Source organism: Arvicola amphibius, chromosome 10 (assembly GCF_903992535.2).
Source record: "Arvicola amphibius chromosome 10, mArvAmp1.2, whole genome shotgun sequence".
Classification (NCBI taxonomy): Eukaryota; Metazoa; Chordata; class Mammalia; order Rodentia; family Cricetidae; genus Arvicola; species Arvicola amphibius.
The window spans coordinates 94450705-94473975 of record NC_052056.1 but is presented as its reverse complement, the minus strand read 5'-3'; the positions used below and the strand labels follow the sequence as shown (position 1 = coordinate 94473975).

Here is a 23271-nt window from a genome sequence, read left to right as displayed (position 1 = left end):
ATTATAATCATTTCTTTTCCCCAGAACCCCTGCCCTGTCCCAAGACTTTATCCTACCAGTAATCTGCTAAAATTGACCCCTGCATATTATCGCCATGCACTGGGTTGTGATTTTGTGCTCAAGAGTCCACCAGTGCACTTTGTAAGTGGCTTCATCTCCCCCAGGCCTCAAAGAGCCACATGTGTGTCTCTAAGGCACTTTGCAGCATCATGCTGATTTCTGGAAGCTGACAATTGTGTTTCTTTGTTTGCTTCTTCAGGTACTGGGCCTGTCCCAGGGCAGTGTCAGCGACATGCTCTCAAGGCCAAAGCCATGGAGCAAACTGACCCAGAAAGGCCGAGAACCCTTCATCCGGATGCAGCTCTGGCTGAATGGAGAGCTAGGCCAGGGTGTTCTGCCTGTGCAAGGGCAGCAACAAGGGCCAGGTGAGAACAGCAACCACCCTTTGCAAGAGCCTGACAAGGACACCCTCTATCCATGGGCTTTGTTTTGATTTGGTTTGGATTTGGGGTTTTTTTGTTTGTTTCTTTTTTTGTTTTTGTTTTGTTTTGGCTTTTGTAGTTTTTGAGGGGGTGTAGGGAGTGGTGAGATAGGGTCTGTTTATATTTTCGAGACTGACTTCAAACTTACTATGTAGCCCAGACTAGTCTTGGACTCACTGTGTAGCCAAAGCAGACCTTAAGCCTACGACCCTCCTGCCTCAGCTTCCCAAATGATGGAAAGACAAACGTGTACCCACACCTGTCTCCATCTTTAGGTTTCAGGAATAAAGAAACTAAGCCCAGCTAATTTTATAAGCAGCAGAAAATTAGTTACCAATTAAGAAAATGCTGTTTATATGTAAATATAGGTAAAAGTCAAGTACCTTCACTGGGGAACTGAGAAGGAAATCTAGCCAGGGTAACTTCAGAAGTGAAAGTGTCACAGGCAGTGGCTTCTGCTACCTTAAAGTGAGACTTCTGGCACTTTATAGACTTGAGCAACCCTCATCCAAATCCAGCATTCTGGTCCTCCCTCCCTCTGAACTCCTGCTGACCCTCCTAGTACCTTTTGTGCAGTTGGGAAGCTCCAGCCCTGTTTCCTATGTAACGGTGCCGTTTTCTTCCACAGTCCTCCACTCAGTGACGTCTCTGCAGGACCCCCTCCAGCAGGGCTGTGTAAGCTCAGGTAACTAGCCACTCCTGTTTATTTGCTAGCGCCTCTGCTCTGGAAATCTGTGATCTGGGAGTAAGTGTCCCATTTCTACCCTTAGCAAACAGCTGTCTCTCCCTCTCCGCCATGCTGTCGTCTGAGGCCATTGTGTAAATAGAATCATGCAAGATATGACTGTTAAGAATTAGCTTCTAGGGGCTGGAGAGATGGCTCAGTGGGTAAGAGCACTGGTTGCTCTTCCAGAGGTCCTGAGTTCAATTCCCAGCAACCACATGGTGGCTCACAACCATCTGTAATGAGACCTGGGTGCCTTCCTTGCCAGCATAACATTGTATGCTTAATTAATAAATAAATCTTTTTTTTTAAAAAAAAAAAAAAAGAATTAGCTTCTACTAGACAAAGTGTCCTGGAGATCCATTGACCTGATGTGCAGCAGTAATTTCTTCTCCTGCCTGCATAGTATTCCTATGGTATGGTTATAGCAAAGTTTGTACTGCATTAAGGCTATCTCTAGGTTGTGGCAATTATTCATAGACTTGGCATGGCAGTAAAAAGAGAGTATGCGGTGTCCTGCTTTCTTGAACTTGCTTTCTGAGGGCAGTAGTAGAATTGGCAGCTAAGGAGTGATACCAATAAAATCCCTGCCTTTGCTGGATCTCTTCATTGTTTTGTAAGTATGAAGCTCTGTGTTTGAGGCTGGGGTCTATTGGAGGCAAGTTTCACAGTCAGGGGATCTCAGTCTAGCAGGAGAAACAAGGCACAGCCATCACTGACTCAGGAGTCATGGGAGGGGATTATCTCTTCCATCTGGAGCACCAGAATAAAGAAGCCAAGGATGAGTAGCTCCAGCAGCAGCTAGGGTGAGATTCAGTGGACACTCAGTGAGGGTTCAGAAGGGGCCAAGATTGAAAGTAAAGGATGGGAGCAAGTAGGGATGGCAGCAGTTACAGACCATGAAGCTCAGGCTACTTTCTACTGAGTCCAAAAACTGTGAAGGTCTCAGAGGCACCTGATAGAGCTGTTATCTATTCCCTGAGGTCCCTGGCCATAGTGGCCAGATGCATGCATGCCCTGACCACAGCCATTGTTCCCAGGCTCTCATCCCTGCCTTTTTACACTGAGCCCACAGTCAGTCCAGCAGCTTTCTTTCCCAGCTCCGAGGAACAGCCGGCAGTGTGAACCGTTTCTTTTTTCTCTATTTTTCTAAACATGTTGATTAGTCTCCGTATCCTATTGATTCATTGAAAACACAAACAAAGCTAAGTGAGGAATGAGCGCAAAGCCTGTCAGCTTGCCAGAAGGGAGGACACATGTGCATAGAGGGGAACAGCTGGACAGCTTTAGCAGTAGCTGCTGCTGCTGCAAGATCCCAAACACATTCTCCCTCCCCCACACACATACACAGAATCAGGGTGCTGCAGTGGCCGCAAAGCTCTCCCTTGAAGGTTTTATGGGTTTTTCAGGTATTGCAGTTCTGTTTGGTCCATAATGGGAAGCAGAGACTGCACAGATGCACTGGGAACACCAGCACTCTTCCTCTCCAACCCACCCTCAGAATTTGTGCTGCACTCCTGCGGGTGTTTGTGTGCTAAAGTGGCCTGGCCTCCTACTCCAGTGAGAAGTCAGCTTTCCTTCAACTACTGCTCATTCCAGGCTAGACCAAGCTTGTGGCAGAGCTGATGCTTTATTGATGAAAGCCTTTCACTCCTAAATACAAGACTAAATGCCCCTCGGCACCATATCTCTTAGAATCCTGACCAAAACTTTTTCCATATATTTCAAAGGGGGTTGTTTTGTTTTTAATGGGTGTGTGTGACAGAGTGTATGTCAAAATCAGAGGACAACTTGTGGAAATTGTTTCTTTCCATACTGTGGGTTCCAGGGATTGAAATCAGGTCATCAAGGTTAGTGGCAAGCATTTTTACCAACTGAGCCATCTTATTGATCCCACTCCCTTTTTCCCCCTCCAAGACAGGGTCTCATATAACCCAGCTAGCCTCAAACTCACTATGTAACAAAAGATGACCTTGAATTTCTGCTCCTTCTGCCCCTACCTCTTGAGTGCTTAGATTATAGCCATACACCACCACACCCAGTTTATGCATTGCTGGGGATTGAACCCAGGACTTTCAGCATGCTAGGCAAATACTCTATCAACTGAGGTCCATCCCCATCTCCCAAAACTGGAATTATTTTGTAATGATAGTATTGGTAAATCCTTGTGATAAGTGACTCTAGAAAATTCTAGAATCTTTGACAGCTTTTATCATTGTTTCCTCCAAAAGAACTCTCTGGTTCGGAGAGCCTCATTAAATTCTGATTACCTCTTTTGCCATGGCTACTATGGAACCCATTTCAAAGGTTTATCAACTGAGGAAGATACTCTGCCCCTCACAGATCCCTGACAGCTGTACCTGGAGGTACACAGCATGGCCTGGTCAGTTCCTGGACAGTGGTGGGGCTCACTTCTCTCCCCAGGGTATAGGAACATGGAAGGACCTGCCTTCTATCTACTTGGTCAGTTGTACCTTCAGTGAGGTTTCCCAGGTCATTGCAGAGATCAAGGGCCTAAACAGAAGGCTCTGTTCTTGGTTGTCAAAGCCTTCCTTGGCAAAGGACAAAGTGCTGGCTAGGGACCCTTCTCCTTGCCAAAGAACTCCAACCTGGGAGCTGGAGACGAGACTCAGTTGGTAGAATTCCTACCTAGCATGCATGTAGCCCTGAGTTCCATCCCCATTACAACATAAAGCACTGAGGAGTTAGTGAGGGTCAGGAATTCTCATATACCAATCTCTCTGGTGAGGAGAGGCCCAAGTTCCAACTGTCTTAGTGGATGTGACCCTTTGTGTCCTCTGATAATCTGAACCTTGAGGCACAAAGGAAATTTAATGTCACTTTCAATTATCAGTGTTGTTCCATGGTTACCTCTGGGGGGGGGGATGGGGTGCCCAGGCCTGAGGTCAACTTTATATGTCATTCCATTTGAGTTGTCAATCTTGTTTTTTCAGACAGTCTCTCTCCCTGGAATCTGGGGCTCATCAGCTGGGCTAGTGTAGCTGGCCAGAGAGCCCACCTTCTCAGTGCTAGAATTACAACGTGCACCAAGGCACTTAGCTTTTTCACATGGATTCTCAGGGCTAAGGGAACACACACTTCTTAAAACTAACTTCTGCAGTTGCTTGAGCTGGTTCATCTTTCATCCTCTACAGAAGGAGATTAGAGGTAGCTCTGAAGGGAAGGAAGAGGCCCTCCCATGGTGACAGAAATTGTGGCATGCTGGAGGGCTTGTACAAGAGCTGTCTATGCCCTCAGCTTGGGAACTTGTTGATACGGGAGCCTTTCATGACTATAGCTAACAAGGTGTTCTGCCAGCTTTTTTCACACTGGCTTCTAGCAGATCTTGTCAAAGTGTACAATGAAATGACAGCCCATTTTTCATAGATTAGGCACAAAACGCTCAACTTTTTCCTAGCACTCTGGGTGGTCAGGAAGAGTGGCTTCCAAGTCATGTCTCTCCATGAAGAGTCATGCAACTCCATGGCACCATTGTCCATCAGTAGAGTGTCAGCTGTCCTTTAGAGGGGACAGCTGCTACAGGCTGGCTAGGGCATGGGAAGTCCAGCTAAGACATCCACAGCTGTGTAGGTGAGGTCTGTGGATATTCCTCATAGCATGGTAGTCCGTATCCTTCATGGTGTGCATCCTAGCACTTGCTTGAGCTGCTGGGAAGCCCTGTTCAAGGAGCTTCTTCTCTCAGATCCAAACAGCAAGATTCTGCTAAGGTCTGTCCTTGACTAAGCAGCCAGTTCTTGGCACTTGGCTGACTTGAAAGAGGTGACAGAGAGGGTTGGTGGCAGCCTCAGAAAAGTTCATGGAACTAAATAGAGGAGACAGAATTCCTCATGAATGCACTAGATTCGAATTACATTTTCCTTCTCTTTGCTCCAAGAATGTCATGAGAGCAACTGGTTTTATCCAGACAGAATGCTTCTGGCTGCATTTATGTAATTGTATTTGTGTATAACCACTTATACATAGCCTCATATAGCAGATCAAACAGAAAAGAAAAACTCAGGGCCCCATGAGATAGTTCAGTCAGTAAAGAGCTTTCCATGCAAACACGAGGATCCAAGTGCACTCCCCAGAACCCACCTGAAAAAGCTACATTTGGTGGTGCAAGCTTGTGAATCCCAGTGCTTGGTGGGCAGAGACAGGCGACTCTCTGAGTTACACGTCAGTGAGGGATTCTGTCTCAAAACAGAAACAAAACAGGTGAGGAACAACACCCATGGTTGTCCTCTGGCTGTGCACCCCATACATATGGGCGTACATGTGATATACCCACCCACAAAGAAAAAGATCTGAAATTCCATGAATGATCTGAAGATTCCACACATGGCCACTGCCTTACTGCCTGAAATGTTAGCCTATGGCTCCCTCAAGATGGTAGCCCATTCAGTTCTCTCCTTCTTGTTGGCAGCCTGCCTTGAGTCATTTTTATTTTATTAGATGTAGCGTATTATAGGGACTTTCCATTCTGAGGCCAAATGGGGGAATTTCTTGATTTGGGCTATTGTATGGCACATCAGGAGGTCTCTGGAGCTGCAACTTTGCCATGTAAAGATATGGAATCAGACAACAAAATGTTTCAGGTAGGGAACAAACATGAACACATGAGAAGCAACTAGTTCAGAAGCCTTCTTAACAGCAGGAGGAAAGTACATGGTGAAAGCATGTTCTCCTCTCTTCCTGTAGAACACTTCTTGCTGTTTCTTGCAGGTTTCCGCATTTATATATGTGTGTTGTATTTGGGACTAAGACATACCTCAGCCCCTCACTGGGGGCTCTACCACTGAGCCACACCCCCAGCCCTTGAAAGAGATTCAGACTGGTTTCTAAACAGTGGCATTCCTTAACCAAGTGGAGAGCAAACCGGATGGTGTGGTGAGCTTCTAGCCAGTGCTCACTCATCCTGCCTCTGCCTCTTAGTACCTGTGTGACCTGGGGCAAAGCAACTCAACCTTTCTGTCCTGCTTCTTCAGTCCTACCTCCTAGACTATGAGGAGACCTGAATGGCTTTAGGTATAATGCTTTTAAAGCATGGAAGCAAGTGCTATTTAAATGTTGGCTTTCCAGGTGGAATGTGTATCTCAGCTCAGTGATAGTGTACTTGCCTAACATACAGGAGTCCCTAGACTCCATCTGAGCACAAGTAAATGAAAGAATGCCTTTCTTCAGTCACCACTGCCACCCCTTGAGCTTCAAAAGAACAGTTATAGCCGGCAGTCAGCATGCAGAGTTGGACAAAGGAGTCTGGAAAAGGTATTGCCATTAAGGGTGAACATGACCAGCCCACCAGGATCTTTAGCTTCTTAAGACTGACACTGCCTGACCTCACTTTTACAAAATCCCATCTGGCCCAGGAACAGCCTGAGCCACCTGTCCTCCCTCTTCTCTATACCTACTTTGGGAAACAGAATTTACAGTGTCCTGGACCTTCAATACAAGAGAGAGAAGTAGGTCACAGGAGCATATGAGGACTTGGGTCTCTAATGTTCCAATCTAGGGATAAAATAAGAAACTGAATGCAGTAAATTCTCAGGTAATTTTAGAAAGATAGTGAGAATAAGATGAGACTCACACATTGTGTCTTCCATGGGCCACATACTATTCTGATGTCCTTAGTAAGCAGAACTTACCCTTGTGGGGATTTCTGCTTAAGGAAATTTCAGATTAAGAAAAAGCAGAAGCAGGTGCATCTCTAGGTTTGAGGCCATCCTAGTCTACATAGTTCCAGAATGGCCAGGGCTACACAGAGAAACCCCATCTCTTAAAAGAAAAGAAAAGAAAAGAAGGGAAGGAAGAAAGAAAGGGAAAGAGGGGGGAGGAAGAGAGAGAGAGAGAGAGAGAGAGAGAGAGAGAAGAAACAAAAGAAAAAGGAATTTGCCCACTACCCACCAGGTGGCTGAAGTTCACATGATCCTGAGGCCAGTGGCCTTAGTGCCACTGAGGTAGGTGTCTATAGGAACCAGCCCCAGAGGTCAGGGGATCCCGGACAAAGGAAGGGTTCACCACTGCAGCTACATAGAAAATCAAGGGAAGACTTCAAAACATCAGTCAGTAAAATGCTTGTCTTGCAAGCATGAAGACCTAAAATCTGTCCCCAAACCTATGTTAGGGGAAAAGGAAACAAACAAACAAAACAGGTATGTGATGTGGTGTGTGCATGCAGTCCCAGCACATGGGGAAGCAGCATCTCCAGGGCTCACTGGGCCAGTAACACTACTTGGTAGACGCAGGCTAATGAGAGACAGATAAAATAGGTGGCTCCTGAGGAATAACAACAGAGGTTAACCTCTGTCTTCCATATGCACTTATGTACATGTACACACACAAAAAAAAAAAAAAAACAAAGTTTGATTCAAATCATAGGCAAAATAAAAATCAGACCCATAGCAAAGGAAACTATACCTAGACTTGAAAGAGGGAGGAGAGCATAGCCTCAGTGACAAACAACATGCATGAGGTGCAAACTTAGAAAGTTTGCCAGCGTTTGGTTTAGATATACCTAGACTAGGTGGTAGAGGGTCATGCTTCTCTGAAACCCTTTCAGTCTAAATCCTCTAGCTGAGAACAGCACCACTCTTAGGTTGCTATGTCTTAATCTGAGTCAAACCCCAACTCCATGTGACTAACCCACAGGGCATACTCAGATTCCCCCATGAATGAGGCGGGAAATGGCCACTGGCCCTCTCCAGGACAGGTCAGGTCAGGAGGCAACCCAGAGGTATCCATCACTGGCTTCATCTTGGATTGTTTGTTCTTCCCTGAGCAACTAGGCTCCTAAATATAGCCCACGTATGAATTGGCAGATGTGGGCTTCATGCTTTACATAAGGGCCAAAATTAGCCTGTCATTTGGCACCTAAATAAAGCAGGCAGACTGCCTTCGTACCAACTTCGCAATTAGGAAAGACTGGAATGGTAGCACATTTTATTGGGTAAGAAACTCCTGTGCTGATGAGGTAACAGACTTGACAACCTGAAGACTGAGCAGCACAGACCCATGAAGTCCCCAGGATGCCTCTTCAGACCTTCTCACTGTTTGTTGTTTGTTTGTTTGGAAATAGTATCAAGTGTCCCGAGCTGGCCTCCAACTCTACTTAGCTGAGGTTGAACGTAATTTACCTCTTGTACTGGGATTACAGGCATGTCCCACCTCACCTGATTCATAAAGTGCTGAGGATAGAACCTAGTACTCTGTGCATGATATGCAGGCAGTCCACCTTCAGCCCAGTCTTCTCATTCCTGAGTTAAGGTCTGTGTTGTCTCATGAGAACATTTCATAGAATCAGGGAAAATAAAGTGACTCATTGGGTAAAGGTACTTGGCCACCAAGCTGACAACCTGAATTCAATCCCTGTGACCCAAATAGTGTAATGAGAGAACTGAGTCCTACAAGTTGTCCTCTGACCTCCACGTGTGCATGCTGGCATGTGCACACACATACACAAATAAAAGTGTAATAAAATATAAAAATGATAATCAATTACGCCCTAGAAATAACACTATGGAAGAACAGCAACAGTCACTCAGGTTTTTGCAAGGAAAAAAAGGTCCACCCAGCGTGCCTGGAGCTAGGTTAGTAGAGGTACTCCCCAGGGGCTTCAGGAAGATGTTATAATCAATTACCACATCATAACACTGATGTATGATAATTACTGAGTGTTTCTCCTGAGATAGTGCAGCATTTGGCGGGGATGCGGTTCCTTCATGGTCCACTGCCTGATTAATATGCAAATAATAGGCTGATTGCATGATGAATGCAGAAAATGAGCCCGCTGATAACAGGCGCACTGAAGCAGGGAAATGATAAATTACTTTTACTGACTGTCCTACATTAAGTACCCTTTCCCAACAATCTCATCACAAATTAAGGAAAGCAGTATGGCAAGATTAGGAGGATGTGTAAAATAATGTACCATAATAGCTTTTCAAACAAAGATGTCTATAAGGAAAATGTCACCTGGTTCCTCATTGAGCCATTCACCTACCTGAGTAGTCATTAAAAAACGGGAAGTAGCAAGCTACACCCATGTGTGCCACTGACTTCATTTGGCCATGGAACAGCCTCACTTGTTCAGCTCAGACTCATTACCTGCACGCTGGCTGAGTGGCTTTGTTATTGAATGGGAACAGGCTACTTGGGACAGATGCTTTTCCCTGCACAGGTGGACACAAAGCTCATTGCCCATGATGTGCCATGAGGAAGGAATTTCAGAGCTACAGTCCCAGAAGGCCTAAGAAGGAAAGACTATTTAAGACCACCTTTTAGGGGCTGGAGAGATGGCTCAGAGGTTAAGAGCATTGCCTGCTCTTCCAAAGGTCCTGAGTTCAATTCCCAGCAACCACATGGTGGCTCACAGCCATCTGTAATGGGGTCTGGTGCCCTCTTCTGGCCTGCAGGCATACACACAGACAGAAAGTTGTATACATAATAAATAAATATTTGGAAAAAAAAACGCCCTCATTTAAAAAAAAAAAAAAAAAAGACCACCTTTTAACAATGAGTCAAGGCCAGCCTGGAATATGTAGTTCCCAGCTTTGGGCTGGGAACTCAAGTTTGATTCATAGAACCCACAGTTGAGGGTGAGTGGGGGTGTTAGGCACAGTGGCACACACTTGTAATCCCAGCACTAGAAAGGCTGACACAGGTAGATACATGATCCCCAGCCTAGCCTACTTGGTTAGTTCCACACCTATGAGAGATCCTATCTCAAAACTCAAGGTGGGACTGGGAATACAGCTCAGAGGCAAAGCCCTTGCCTAGCACATAAAAAGTCCTAAGTGTAATTCCCAGTACCACAAAGTGCCAAGGTGAATGGTGCCTAAGGAATGACACCAGAGATTATTCTCTGACCTTCACACACACACACACACACACACACACACACACTTGAAAGTGATTAATCTTTGATTACAACAAAGCAATTTATCTTAAGTGTTTGTTTTTTTCTCTGCAGTAATATATATTTAGACTGTTTATGTGATGTGCATTTTCTCTTACCACACAAAGATTCACTGATAAGTGTTCGTACGCACAACTGGCTCAGTAATAAGGTTATCAGAGGTAATTTAAAAGCCTTATTTCTAAATATATGGTCTATAGCAAGGTGAGCCCAATCCCTGAAACAGGGCCAACCGTGTCACCCAGTGTCACTCCCACAGTTGTATCAAACCATGACTTTCCTTCTATGCCTGATCTGTAACTTCAGCAGTGATTATGACCTAGGGGCCCCAAACTCTGCTCAAAGACACATGGAGCTAAGGATGCAGCTCAGTTGGCTTGAGGCCAACTTGAACTTGAGGCCCTGGGTTCTAGTCCAGCACCACAGAAAACAGGCATGGTGTGGTGGTGCACAAATATAATCTCAGCACTGGGGAAGTAGAGGCAAGAAGTTCAGGTATTTGAAGCCAGTCTGGTAGTACATGAACCCATGATTCAAAACAACAATAAATGAAAGAAGGGGAGAAGGAAGGAGAGCCAGGTGTGGTGGTACATGCAGTAATCCCAGTACTCTGAAGCTATGGCAAGAGGAGTGAATTTGAGACCTGTTCAGCATAGAAATTCTAAGACCCCATTTCCTTTTAAGCAACTTAATCGGTGTAAAGAAGGAAAGGGGGGTTAAAAAGCATCCCTGAAAAAGCATGGTGCAGTTGTACATGGTGCTAAATCTTAGGTGTTCCATTCTTCTATCCTCTCCTAGGCTTGACAGTCCCTGATGGTCCCCAGTCTCAGCTTCAGGGTGACAGATGCTCTTCTAGATCTCCCATCTTCACCCCAGAGTCTTTGTTGATGGAACCTGCTGAGTGATATCTCTCTGCCACTTGGCCTCAAATGCTGAGATTTACAGGTGCTTTCTTTACACGCACACCCCAGCATCCAGCCCTGCCTGGCACTCAGAGGTCTCACTACTCGGTGACAGTCAAATGCCTCAGAAGTCAAAGCCAGGGACACATAGGCAATTTAACTTGAATAACTCAATTTAATTGGACAGCCTTGCTTTGCTCATAAGGAATGTGAGTCTCCTGTATCATAAGAGTTCCTGATGCAAATTTTAAAAGTCAGTCCTGTCATTATACAGGAGCACACACACTAGCACCTACTGTATGGCAGATATTTTATGTTCTCTTTTCATTATATTTCTATTTTAACTTTATCTCTATGAGATTATGGTTGTGCACCACTCTGTTAGTTTTCTGTGGTGCTGGGCCTCAGATGTCTTCTGCCAACTGAGCTGTATCCTCAGCCCCTCGTGTCTGAGCAGAGCTAGGGTCATAATCACTGCTGAAGTTACAGACCAGGCCTAGAACGCACTTGAAAGTCTGACTTGGGATTTCGTGCATTCCCGACCTTGATCCTCTTGCCCCACCTGATTACTGGGATTACAGGTGTGCCCTGCCACACCTGTTTAGTGCCCTGCTGGGTGGGAATGGAACCCAGGGCTTGGTATATGCTAAGCAGGCACTCTACCAACAGAGTTGCACCCCCAGCCTAGCTCGTCCCTTTCTGCTATTTGAAAAGAAAGGGGGTTCTGGTAGATTTCCTGAGACTTAAGGCCAGCAGGGTTGGTATGTTAATAAATAGGCAAGGAGGGGAAGGGACCTGCTTGAGGCCTGCCATTGCCATCTGTTTGGCTGGATTTACCCAGAGGAAGTAGTCTGCCCAGGATTCCTTGGGAACTGGCTGATGATATCAGAAGTTGGGACGTTTTTTCATGGGTCATCTCTGACACAACTGTTTACTTTTTCTTCCTTTGGTTTTTGTTGTTTGTTTGTTTGTTAGTGAAGAAGTGTCCCAAGGCACAAGGAAAAGGGTGGGCACAGCAAGCTGGGACATGGATCAGAGTAGCCTGTATTTTGGTCCAAACAACACTCGTGTTAAAAAGAAGACACCTTGCATTTTGGGCTGGGCTTCCTGCCTCTTCTTCCAAGAGCTGAGATTAAAGAAGACACCTTGGAGACATGTAACTGTAGGAATTTGGGGGAGGTGCCAGGAGTTCTGTGAGAATCAGCTGCTTAGCACAAAGCCTAGGCACAGATTGGAAGCCACCAAGTAAAGATACATATAGTAGAGTCAGGACTCATTACCACATGGTCCATGCCTTACCCTGTAAACTGCAGGGGCTGAGGAGAGTGTGCTTCTCATATTAAGTACAAAGGCCTAGTCTGTCTGGGAGACTGGATGCTGTCAGGGTGCATTGAGCACACGCATTTCCTTGGTTGTCCATAGCACTGTCCGTCAATGGCTATAAGCTGGAAAGGGCCTCAGAGCCCTCCAGGGCTGCCAGAGTACCTGCTACACTTAAGGTGTCCACGCTGAGCTCCTTAGAACCTGCTGAACTGTTGCCCACAACTACTGAGGTTCATGTCCCCTTCTGGTACAGTCTTCCTTTCTCTAGCTAGGCCATACCACTCCCTTTTCCTGTAACCTGCTCCCTGAGTTCCTCACCTCATCTTCCTCATCTGTCATGAGAGTCACTTGAAGTTGCCTGGCCTGGCACTGGCTCAAAGTCTAAACTCTGGACATAATGAAAAGCGGTGCATCAGACCAGCCGCCAGTTAAATAATGTTTGGGTTCTTGTCAGAATGTCACAGAGTACCCTGTCATTTTGTTTCAGCAACTTGTCCTTCTGAACGCTCAGTTCGCCGTATGGCATGCCAGCAGTAAAAATGTCACTTGCAATAATTACTTTTTGGAGGAAATGCTTGCTGACTTCCTACCTTCAAGCTGTTTTTTACACAGTAGGGAGATAATCAAAAATGACTTCATCCTGACTGCTCAAATGAACACTAAATGGAATTTGGGTTATTACTGAGATAGAGGAGGGTTGGGCGTGGAAATTGCAGCAGCGGATCGGATAAACTGCAGAGCGATTTGTCTTGGAAAATTGGGGCGGATGTGTGTTTTCTATTGGCTTCTATTGAAAGCTTAAAGCAGCTGTTGTTTAGCCTGCTGTTTGGGGAATATAATATCTTTCATAATCCTTTTATGGCTCCCAAACACCTTGCGTATCTCTGCAGGCCCTGAGTCACTGTCCCTGCCCTCTGTGCTTCATAGCCAAGCTCCTCTTGCAAGATCCAAGATCCACATGCAATAAGTGAATCCTCACAGACCACTTCTAAGTGTCACACCCTGCCTTCCATTGCTGGCAAACCCAAAGCCCAATGCATGCAACCCAGGCCTGCAGCATGCTAGACCAGTGCTTACCATGAACAATACCCTCTGAGCTTTTAAAATATGCAAATTAGCCCATTAATTATCATAGGCCTAAGGCTGCTTAGATTGTTGAAAGGGATCTGTGGTTTTTGTTGTTGTTGTTGTTGTTGTTGTTGGGGAGGTCTGTCTACTTTCTCTCCAGTGCCTAGCAGAGTACATGACACAAAGTAGGTGCTTTGTGTGGGCAGAAGGGTCATCAAGATGGCTCAGCAGACAAAACACCTGCTTTCAAGACTTAGAAACTGAGTTTGATCTGCAGAACCCACATAGTAGGAGAAATCCAACTCTAAAGTTGTCCTCAGACCTTCATGTGTGTGCCATAGTATGTGCACCCAAGCAGATAGAAAAAGAAATAAAACTTTAAAAACCAAAAATTTTTAATATGGGTGAACAAAGTCAGCATGGTATCACATAGCTTTAATGTCAGTACTCTGAAGGTAGAAGTGAAAGAATCATCTTACGAATTTGAGGCCAGCCTGGTCTACTTATGAGTTCTGGGCCAGACAGGGCTACATAGTAAGACCTTGTCCAAAAGAAAGAGAAAAAAGAAAAGAAAAAAATGGATAGATGGATGAAAGGTGAAGATGGTGGGAATGGATTGATAGGTGACGGTGGATGGCTGGATGGGGGCTTTGGATAATAGATAGGGTGGGTGGGGCTAAGAGGTTGTCAGGTTGGTGGTGGGAGACAACACTGTAGGTAGAAATGCAGCTTTCCATTCTGCTCTGGCTCCCATCCTTGCTCTATCCAAGGATATCTGACCAGATGGAGCCAGCCGGTTCTCCAGCCTGCAGTGTGGGCATGTGTCCAACCAGGGTTATTAGGAGACTGGAGCAAGATATTGGCCCAGGTCTCCAGCACATAGCTTCGTGCATATGAGGTTTATTTTAAAAAAAAAAAAAAAAAAAAAAGTGCCTTGAGCCCCTTCCCTGACCCTTGCCACTGACTTTTAGGAACTCATCACCATGTTTGAGATCTCTGCTGCTGACACATGAGTTGTAGAATCATTGCCCAGAAAGACAGGCCTCGAGCAGTCAGGCAGCACAGGATGAACACTGAGCAACTTCACCTCTGCTGTGCACTGAAAGGTGGTCATGAGGATTGAGTGCATGAACTCCTTTCCATAAGCGTCACCCTTTCACCTGTGCACAGTAAGCCTAGTCAGTGTCACTTCCGTGGTAGCTGGTGTGACACATGATCACAAAGTAGGGTTTCCTTTTTGTTTGTTTTTGTGCATGTGCACACATGTACATGTGCATGGTTTGCATGCACATGGTACATGTGAAGGCCAGAGGTGAGTGACAAGTCTTCCTCTGTCTCTCTCCACCCTAATTTTTGAGACAGGGTTTCTCACTGGATCTGGAGCTTGCCAACTCAACTAGGCTGACTGGCCTGGGAGCCGTAGGGCTCTGTTGTCTCCACCTCCCTAGGCCTAGTATTACAAGTACTTACCACTGTACTTAGGCTTTTGGTGTTCGTTTGTTTATGTGAGACTTGAAGGGTTGCTTTCCTGATTTGTTTTATATTTTTGTGTGACTGATATGTGTAGGTGCATATGTGTCATATTGTGCATATGGTGATCAAAGAATAATCCTCAGATATCAGTTTTTTCCTCCCTGGGTCCCTTCCAGGGATCAAACACAGGTCATCAAGCTTGATGGCAAGTTCTCTTACCTGCTAAAAAAAAAAAAGTCATCTCACCAGTGGTGGTAGCGCACACCTTTAATCACAGCACTTGGGAGGCAGAGGTAGATGGATCTCTATGAGTTTGGGGCCAGCCTGGTCTACAGAGAGAGTTCCAGGACAGGCTTCAAAGCTACAGAGAAACCCTGTCTCAAAAAAACAAAACAAACAAACAAAAAAAGCCGTCTCAGGGATTGATGTGAGGTTTTCATACTTTCATGGCAGGCACTGTACCAGCTGAGCCATTTCCTGCCTTGATTGATTTTCATTTAAGGGTTTGTTTTGTTTTGTTTTTAATGGAAACATAAAAACATAACCCTTGAAGGCCTGAAATTCAAGATCCTCTTGTGTTAACCTCCCTGGTATCGGGACTACAGGTGGCCACTACCACACTTAAACTGGGGGAAGAAAGAGTGTGTGTCCCACTGTGCCCCACAGCACCTCTGCAACAGCGTGCCCCGTCTGAATGGTTCACTACACATTCTGCTATGCAGGGGACTCCAGACCTCATCCAGATCCTCCTACCACGTATCTTTGAATCCCCCACACTCTCTCCTAAGTTGCTTTTGAGCCTGCATCTCCATCCCACCTTCCAGCTTCCTGACCCCAGCTCTCACAAAGACACAGCAACACCATGGAGCCAAAGAAGCCCTAAGTTCAATCCCCAGCACTGAATAAAGTAGGTATGGTAGGGCATACCTGTAATCCCAGATAGGTAGTGAGTTCAAGGCCAGTGGGAAACGCAAAGGGACACTACACACACAGGCTAGGTGCACACCTGTTAGGTGTTGCAGGCCTTGCATAGCCTATTAAGAACACAACTTCAAGAAGGACTAGCAGGCAACTGGAGCTGTTTGGTAAGACCTACCTCCCAGACAGCCACCAGCCCTGTGCTGTCTACTAGCTGCAGGCAGCCAGGATTTTGACCTTGCTGTGGGTTAAAGGACACAAACCTAGGAGAAATCTGTTTATCATGCTTGGGACGCCTGCTATTCTTGACAGTAGTCAGTGAATAAGATAGATGATCTGCCCAATGGGCTCCCTCGCATGGGTGAATTTACAGTGCAATTCCTTCGCTGCTTCTGACATACAAACAGCATTTGCTAGGTTTTAGACCCTGTCGTCTGGTGACCCAAGGGTGAGTAGAGAGAAGAAATCTGATTTACAGGATTCATACTGCCTTAAAAATGGATTCAAGCCATTTCTGCCCCCACACTCATCTCTTTTACATGTCTCACAAGCAGTTCAGTTGTTTTCTTAACCTGATTTTTTTCCATGCTGAGCACACAACTTTATGAGATAGTGGGACTTTGTACCAATTGAGGACATTACGCAGACTTATTGGATTCAATTGTGGTTCCATTTCAAGTTTTGTTCTTTCTAGGCTCTCATAAGATATTTGTGTTTTTTAATGTATATCCTATTCCCTGGATACAGGAGAGGTGTTAGTCAAAATATATAGAAAAAAATTCTATGGGGAAATGGTTTAGTTGTAAAAGCATTTGCTGCATAAGTGTGAGGGCCTGAGTTCAAACCCTGAGCACCCACTTAAAAAGCCAGCTGTTACTATGTGCCTAACATAGCCCCATGTGCAAGGGGGTGGATCACTAGGACTTCCTGGCCTCCAGCCTAGCTCCAGGTACAGTGAGAACCATGTCTCAAGGGAATAAGGTAAAGGGTGTTAGAGCTCCTGAGCTCCTCCTCTGGTCTCTGTGGGCATGTGTACCTGCACACAGTCTTTGCTGTTATGTTTTAGTCAGAGAACAGTTTCCTTTTTTGTTCTTTGTCTGGTTATGTATTGGTTTTGTTTTTGGCGTAGCCATAAATGTAATTCAAGGCACTGAACATGCTCAGCAGCAGGTGCTTTGCCACTACACCACACCCCTAGCCCAGGTGGCAACAGTATTTTTGGCTACCTGAAGCTGTGCTGATAATGCTACTGAGGGACTTGTCACAGCTTGAAGGAGCTGCAAACAAGAGAAGACACAGAATATTCTGCCTTTGGACTCTGGCCAACATCACCAGTCACTCATCTATTAGCCACTGGTGGTATTAGCTATAAATTAGAGCTTTATGTTGAATAAGAGACCTCCTTAGGAAAAAAAAACTACATTTCAATACAATTATCATCACTCAGACACCTTGCCTGACTCCTCCTACATGGCCTTATGATATGTCAGCCTCAGTGGAAATGAGGAAAGGTGTGCCAAACACAGAATAAGGCCAAAGACAGATTGGGTCTTGTGGATAAGAGTCATTCTCATTTCCTTCTTGATGATCTCTGTGTCCTTGGAAATTAAGATATGACCAGTCTTGGTTCTAAATCCCCCCCCCCCAACCAGCTCAAGGCAGTATGCCAGGTTTTACAGGTGATGCTACTAAAGAGAGGTAGGGGGGGTTGCTCCTGTGTTTATTTTCTTGTTACTATGACAAGATGCCTGACAGAAGCCACTTAAGGACAGAAAGCTTCTGGCTTATGGATTGAGAGGACACTACCTGTCGTTGCAGAGAAGTCATGACAGTAAGAGCTTCAGCAGTTCGTCACACTGCATCTGCAGTCAGGAAGCAGAAAGACACATGCTGGTGCTCAGCTCACTTTCTCCTTTCTTTTCAGTCCAAGAGCCCAGCCCATGGAATGGAATTGTCCACATAGCCCTCACAGTCATCTCCGAGACTGGCCTTCAGTGATTCTGCAGCCTCTCACACTGGCCATATTAACCATCACACTCAGCCAGAAGGAAGGTGTAGCACTTCCCGCTGGGCACCATCAGTACCCCCCTCCCCCCAACAAGACACAGACTCTTCTAAAGCAAGGAACATGCAATGCCTGATGGTTTCCATACTTTTCTGGTGCCAGTACAGTATGGTCTAGATGATCAGAGAGCACGGTTTTCTAAAAATAAGCAGGACCACCAAGCCCCTAGGTTGGTGCAGAGCAGGCATGCCACCTTTCTTTGGTATCCTTCTTCCGCTAGCCTTAGCGCCTCTGATAGTCTCACAGAAAAGCAATCTCATCCCAAGACTTAAGTCTCCTTGGACCACCACAGAGACCAACAGCTGAGGCATTGGGTCAAGAGTGTTCTGCCTGTATATATAGGAAGAGTGCACCAGATCTCATTAAAGATGGTTGTGAGCCACCATGTGGTTTCTGGGAATTGAACTCAGGGACTCTGGAAGAACAGCCAGTGCTCTTAACCACTGAGCCATCTCTCCAGCCTCAAGAGTCTTTGTAATCATATACCATCTAGCCTCATAGGCAACCCTCACCTAAAATGATCTGTCCACACTTGTGTATACATGTAGAAACCAGAGGACAATTTTGGTTCTCATTCCATAGGCACCATCCACCTTGTTTTTTTGAGAAAGTGTCTCTCACTAGCCTGAATCTCACTGAGTACAGCAAGATGAATAAGCAGTGAGCCTTAGGGCAGCCTGTCTCTGCCTCCCCAGTGCTGGGATTACAACTATACACTACCATGCCTGGCTTTTTAACTTGGATTCTAGGGATAGAGCTTAGATCCATCCCCATGCCTGCAAGGCAAGCACTCCACCTCCTGTCCATATATTTTTGTTCTGGAAAATATAGAAGAAATAATCACATATATTAAACTGAACCCCTCAGTCCCTCTGAATTACCAGAATCATGGGGTTTGATTAGAACAAATCATAGCAGTCATGACATTTTTTAGCAAAATGCCCTGATATTAAGCCTTCAGAAACCTTTTATTTGAACCTTTAGTTGATTTTTTTTTGTCTTTGTTGGTGTTATTTTTATTCCTTTAATGCAGACAATTAGAGGTTACTCTTATGAAAAAAACTATGAAGTAACAGACAGTCCTGAGGACTGCCACAAGTTACCCTTCTGGAACAGGGGATTTAATTAATATTTCCTAAGTAAGGAAAGTCAGTTACGTGGTGAAAGATGACTGTTTTCAGCAGCCATTCTTGTTGTGTCTAATTCTAGAAAGCACTCCAAAGACCTCTGCCAGCTGTAGCCCTGCTCCTGAGTCCCCAATGAGTTCCAGCGAATCCGTGAAGAGTCTCACCGAGTTGGTCCAGCAGCCCTGTCCTGCCATTGAGACCAGTAAAGAAGGCAAACCGCCAGAACCCAGCGACCCACCAGCCTCAGACTCCCAACCCACAACACCGCTGCCTCTCTCTGGACACTCAGCCCTCAGCATCCAAGAATTAGTAGCCATGTCTCCCGAGCTGGACACCTACGGCATAACCAAGAGGGTCAAAGAGGTGCTGACGGACAACAACCTTGGTAGGTCCCCGTTGCCCGGTCACCAGTCATCCAGTCATTTCCTGTTTAAAGTCTTGAAAGTGTAAAGGAAGGGGCTGCAGGCTGAGCTAGTCAAAAACTCTAAAATCTCCATATTCAAGTTTTTTTACTTTACCACACAGAGTTGTTATATACAAAGCTCACAAAAGAAATTTAAAACAGAAATCTCATAATATTTAAATTTTGATTTTGTACTGGGCTACATTGATAACTGTCAAGCTACATGTTGGACATGAATACTTTAAAGAACCTGGTCCTGGGGTGTGACTCAGAGGCAGAGCATATGCCTAAAATTGCCCAATAAGGGACCGGGGGGATGTAGCTCAGTAGTAAAGCACCTGCCTAGGATCTCCAAGTGAGGTGCTGGGGGTGTGCCTTAATGGTAGAGCACCTGCCTAGAATACTTGAGACCCTGGGTTCCATAAAAACAAACAAAATATGAAATATATTACAGTGTGAATTCTAGCCTGCTCATTAGAGTACAAGAACCATAGAAGTCAATCCAGGCCCACTCCCAACATACCTTAGAAGACAGCCTATAAGCCAGAGCAGATCAAGTGGCCCATAGACACCTCTTATTTTAGGACATGCCCTGTAGAGCCTAAATCCATAGTGGATTTCAAAATGGATCAGCTCAGTCCTGCAGCATTAGGTGACTTCATGGGCATCAAAAACAAGGTCCACCCGTATTTCCTAAATGCCTGCTGTGGGGCAAGATGTGTGCCCTGTAAGCCAGCCCCTCAGTGATGCTGGCTTGATTCTGACTATCACAGGCTGGTGACTCTTAGTAGCTGTGAGGTACCTACCTGGAAGCTTGAAGCCATCTAATACTGTTACTGTTATTTCTGTTGCTTTGCAGTACTGAGTTGGTCACCCTCTACTGCTGTCAACCATGGGTCATAGGCCTTATACATGCTGCAGCTAACTTGGGCTCTGCCTAAAGTGGTTTTATGAGGCTCTCTTTTTACTGGATAGGAGCTGCTGTGGCCCTAAGAATATTAGGGAATCTTGCCATTGTTATGTTATCATGCCTCCTCAGAGTTATATTGATCAGTCAGGCCTTCCTGGGCAGGCATGGCAAGAAAAACTTCTGCTTCTCTGTGGGCCATGTGTCCTCATGAGTCCCACGTGAACAATGTGGATGAAATGAGCACACTGAGACAGCCTCACAGAACGACAAGAGGGACACTGCAGCTGAGGCTCAGTCTGTAAAGTTCTTGCCATGCAGCACGGAGTTCGAGTCCTAAAACCCATGTAAAAAATGCCAAGCACTGAGCCAGACAGTCGTAGCTCACACCTTAATCCCAGCACTCAAGAGGCAGAGGCAGGCGGATCTCTGTTAGTTCGAGGCCAGCCTGGTCTACAGAGTGAGTTCTAGGGTGGTTATATAGAGAAACCCTGTCTCGAAAATCAAAAACAAACAAAAATGCCAAGCATGGTAGCATATTTTTAATCCTTGTGTGAGGGAGGCAGGGACGGCAGGATCCTTTAGGTTCACTAGCCAGCTAGCAACCTAGCTGAATCCAGACCAGTGAAAGAACTGTCTTAAAAATACAGGGTGAGAGCCAGAAAAATAGCTCATGGATAAAGGCATTTGCTGCCAAACCTAATGACCTAAGTTCAATCCCTGAAGCCCACAGAGTAGAATAGAAAACCTACTCTTCAGGGGAGGAGATGGAAATTTTTAAATATAAAAAAATAAACCAAAAAAAAACTTAATTTGCTTCAATTGGGAAAATCTAGAAGAGCTTCCTTCATTTTAAAAACGTATTTATTTATTTTCAGACAGGATCTCAGTATGTTGCCCAGGCTGCTCAAATCCTCCTACCTCAGTTTCCAGGGAGCTGGATTTATAAGCATGAGCCAACACACTGACCCAAATGGCCTTGTTCTCAGGAGATGAATACTGAACTATTTGAGGAGAAAGTTTCTTGATATTTGCTATTTATTTTCAAATGCTTAATAACAGCAAAGTGTTTCTATAGATGAATATATACATATGATCGTGTTTATGTGCATGTACAGAAAGAATGTATGTGCTGTGTAGAAAAAATAAACATTATGTTACCATATTAAAAAAAAAAGAAAACCTACTCTTCAAGTTATCCTCTGGCTGGCAGGGCGCGCGCACACGCACGCGCGCGCGCACACACACACACACCTAGATAAATAAATATAAAAGAAAAAAATTTAAATGAAGGTAGACTATGCCTAAGGAATGACACCAAAATTGTCCTCTGGCTGCCACATGTGCACACAGACACACAAACACATGTGTACATATACACACACAAGTTGCTACTGAGTTTTAGTGAAGTCTGCCAGTGACTTACAGTCTAGAATCAGGCCCAACCATCCTCTTGATTCCCCTATGTCACATTTATGTCCTCTATGTGCAGTGTATTGTCCAAAACAGAACACAGGAAAAAGGAACATCCACTGAGAACAATTGAATCATTCATTCATAAAAAAATGAAAATTTAGCTGCTGATTTGAGAACAGCCCAAAGCCCATATGTTCATCGGTTATTGAAATATGGAAAGATTCCTACACTTGAGTCATCCCCTTCCTCACAGACTTGTCACAAGTCCAAGAAAGCAGGCCGATTACTCCTGCTGCCCACTCCCAGTTAGAAAGCATCCTTCCATGTAAACACTGAGAATAGCAGAAGAAAAAAAATCTCCTTTCAAACCACCAAGTTGTAAGATCACAGTTTGGAAATGACAAACACTGGAGCCTCCTCCTTGGCATCACTAACCAGCTTCCATTCCTACTGGAAAGTTAGTTAGCATATATCACATGCAGCTAGAGCAGTACCCTGCTGGCCTACAGCACTTCCAAGTGCTACATAGGACCAATTACCCTGAAAAACTTCCAGGAAAGCCTGTAGCCCGTCACCTGGGCTTAGCAATCAGAAGTAGTCCCCTTGGTGGCTCTTAAGGCTTGTGGAGAAAGTTATCTGCCTTCTTACAAGACCCTGAATGTAGTTGTGGTCACAGAGTGGTCAGCGTCAAGCTGCATCAGGCAACAGAGATGACCCCTGGTCAAGATCCAAATGCACTCCCAACTTAACCTTGGATCCTGGCGTGTTTATTTAAACATTCAACCACTGACACACTCCTAGCTCCTCCACTGGGGAATTCTAGGCAAATGCTCTACCACTGAGCTATAACCTTAACACAGTAAATTTAAGTTACAATGGGTGGGGGTATCCCCCAAACTAAATTTGGCCACACAGTCAACCATGTTTGTAGTTATAGTGCCACATCATTTTCTCTGGATGTTCCCTATAGTGTTTTCAGATCATAGCTGAAGACATTACCACAGATAGCATAAGTCAGCCTCCATAGTCTCTAGCCACAGTGTGGAATTGGCACATTCTGCTTAGCTTCCTATATCCCAGATGTTGTGTTAGACCAAATGGTGGCTTTTCTAATCCCAATCTCCACTTCCACTCATTTTGTTCATTCAAGCTCTTCCCATCAGTCCATATAGGTCATAATAGATTCTGATATATAACTTTAGTGGTAGCACATACCTTTAATCCCAGCACTTGAAGGCAGAAGCAAGTGGGCCTCTGTGAATTTGAGGCCAGCCTGGTCTACAAATTGAGTTCCAGGACAGCCAGAGCTGTTACACAGAGAAACTCTGTCTCAAAAACCAAAACAACAACAACAAAAATGACAGCCCTCTCTCCACCATGCAGAGGAATGGCTTTAATGAGGAAGCAAACCTGCTTTGTATGTATGTGTGCATGCATGTTGTACACATGGAGATCAGAAGTCAATGTGGATTGTCTTCCTCAAACTCTTTCTTAGTTTTTAGGACAATATCTTTCAGTGACCCTGGAGCATACTGTTAGGGCCAGACTG

General features: G+C 45.2%; 1 protein-coding gene across 7 annotated transcripts in view; it reads left to right on the top strand.

Annotated features, from left to right (window-relative positions):
- Positions 1 to 23271, top strand: part of Cux1 (cut like homeobox 1) — a 329866-nt gene that overhangs the window by 266565 nt on the left and 40030 nt on the right. For 5 of the 7 annotated variants that reach the window (XM_038345002.1, XM_038345000.1, XM_038345001.1 and 2 more), the window contains 3 exons: positions 260 to 425; positions 1111 to 1167; positions 19079 to 19381. The exons of the other annotated variants lie outside the window; for them this stretch is intronic. In XM_038345002.1, the coding sequence (XP_038200930.1) occupies positions 260 to 425; positions 1111 to 1167; positions 19079 to 19381 (526 nt within the window). The remainder of the gene's footprint in view (positions 1 to 259; positions 426 to 1110; positions 1168 to 19078; positions 19382 to 23271) is intronic. 7 annotated transcript variants of the gene reach the window in all.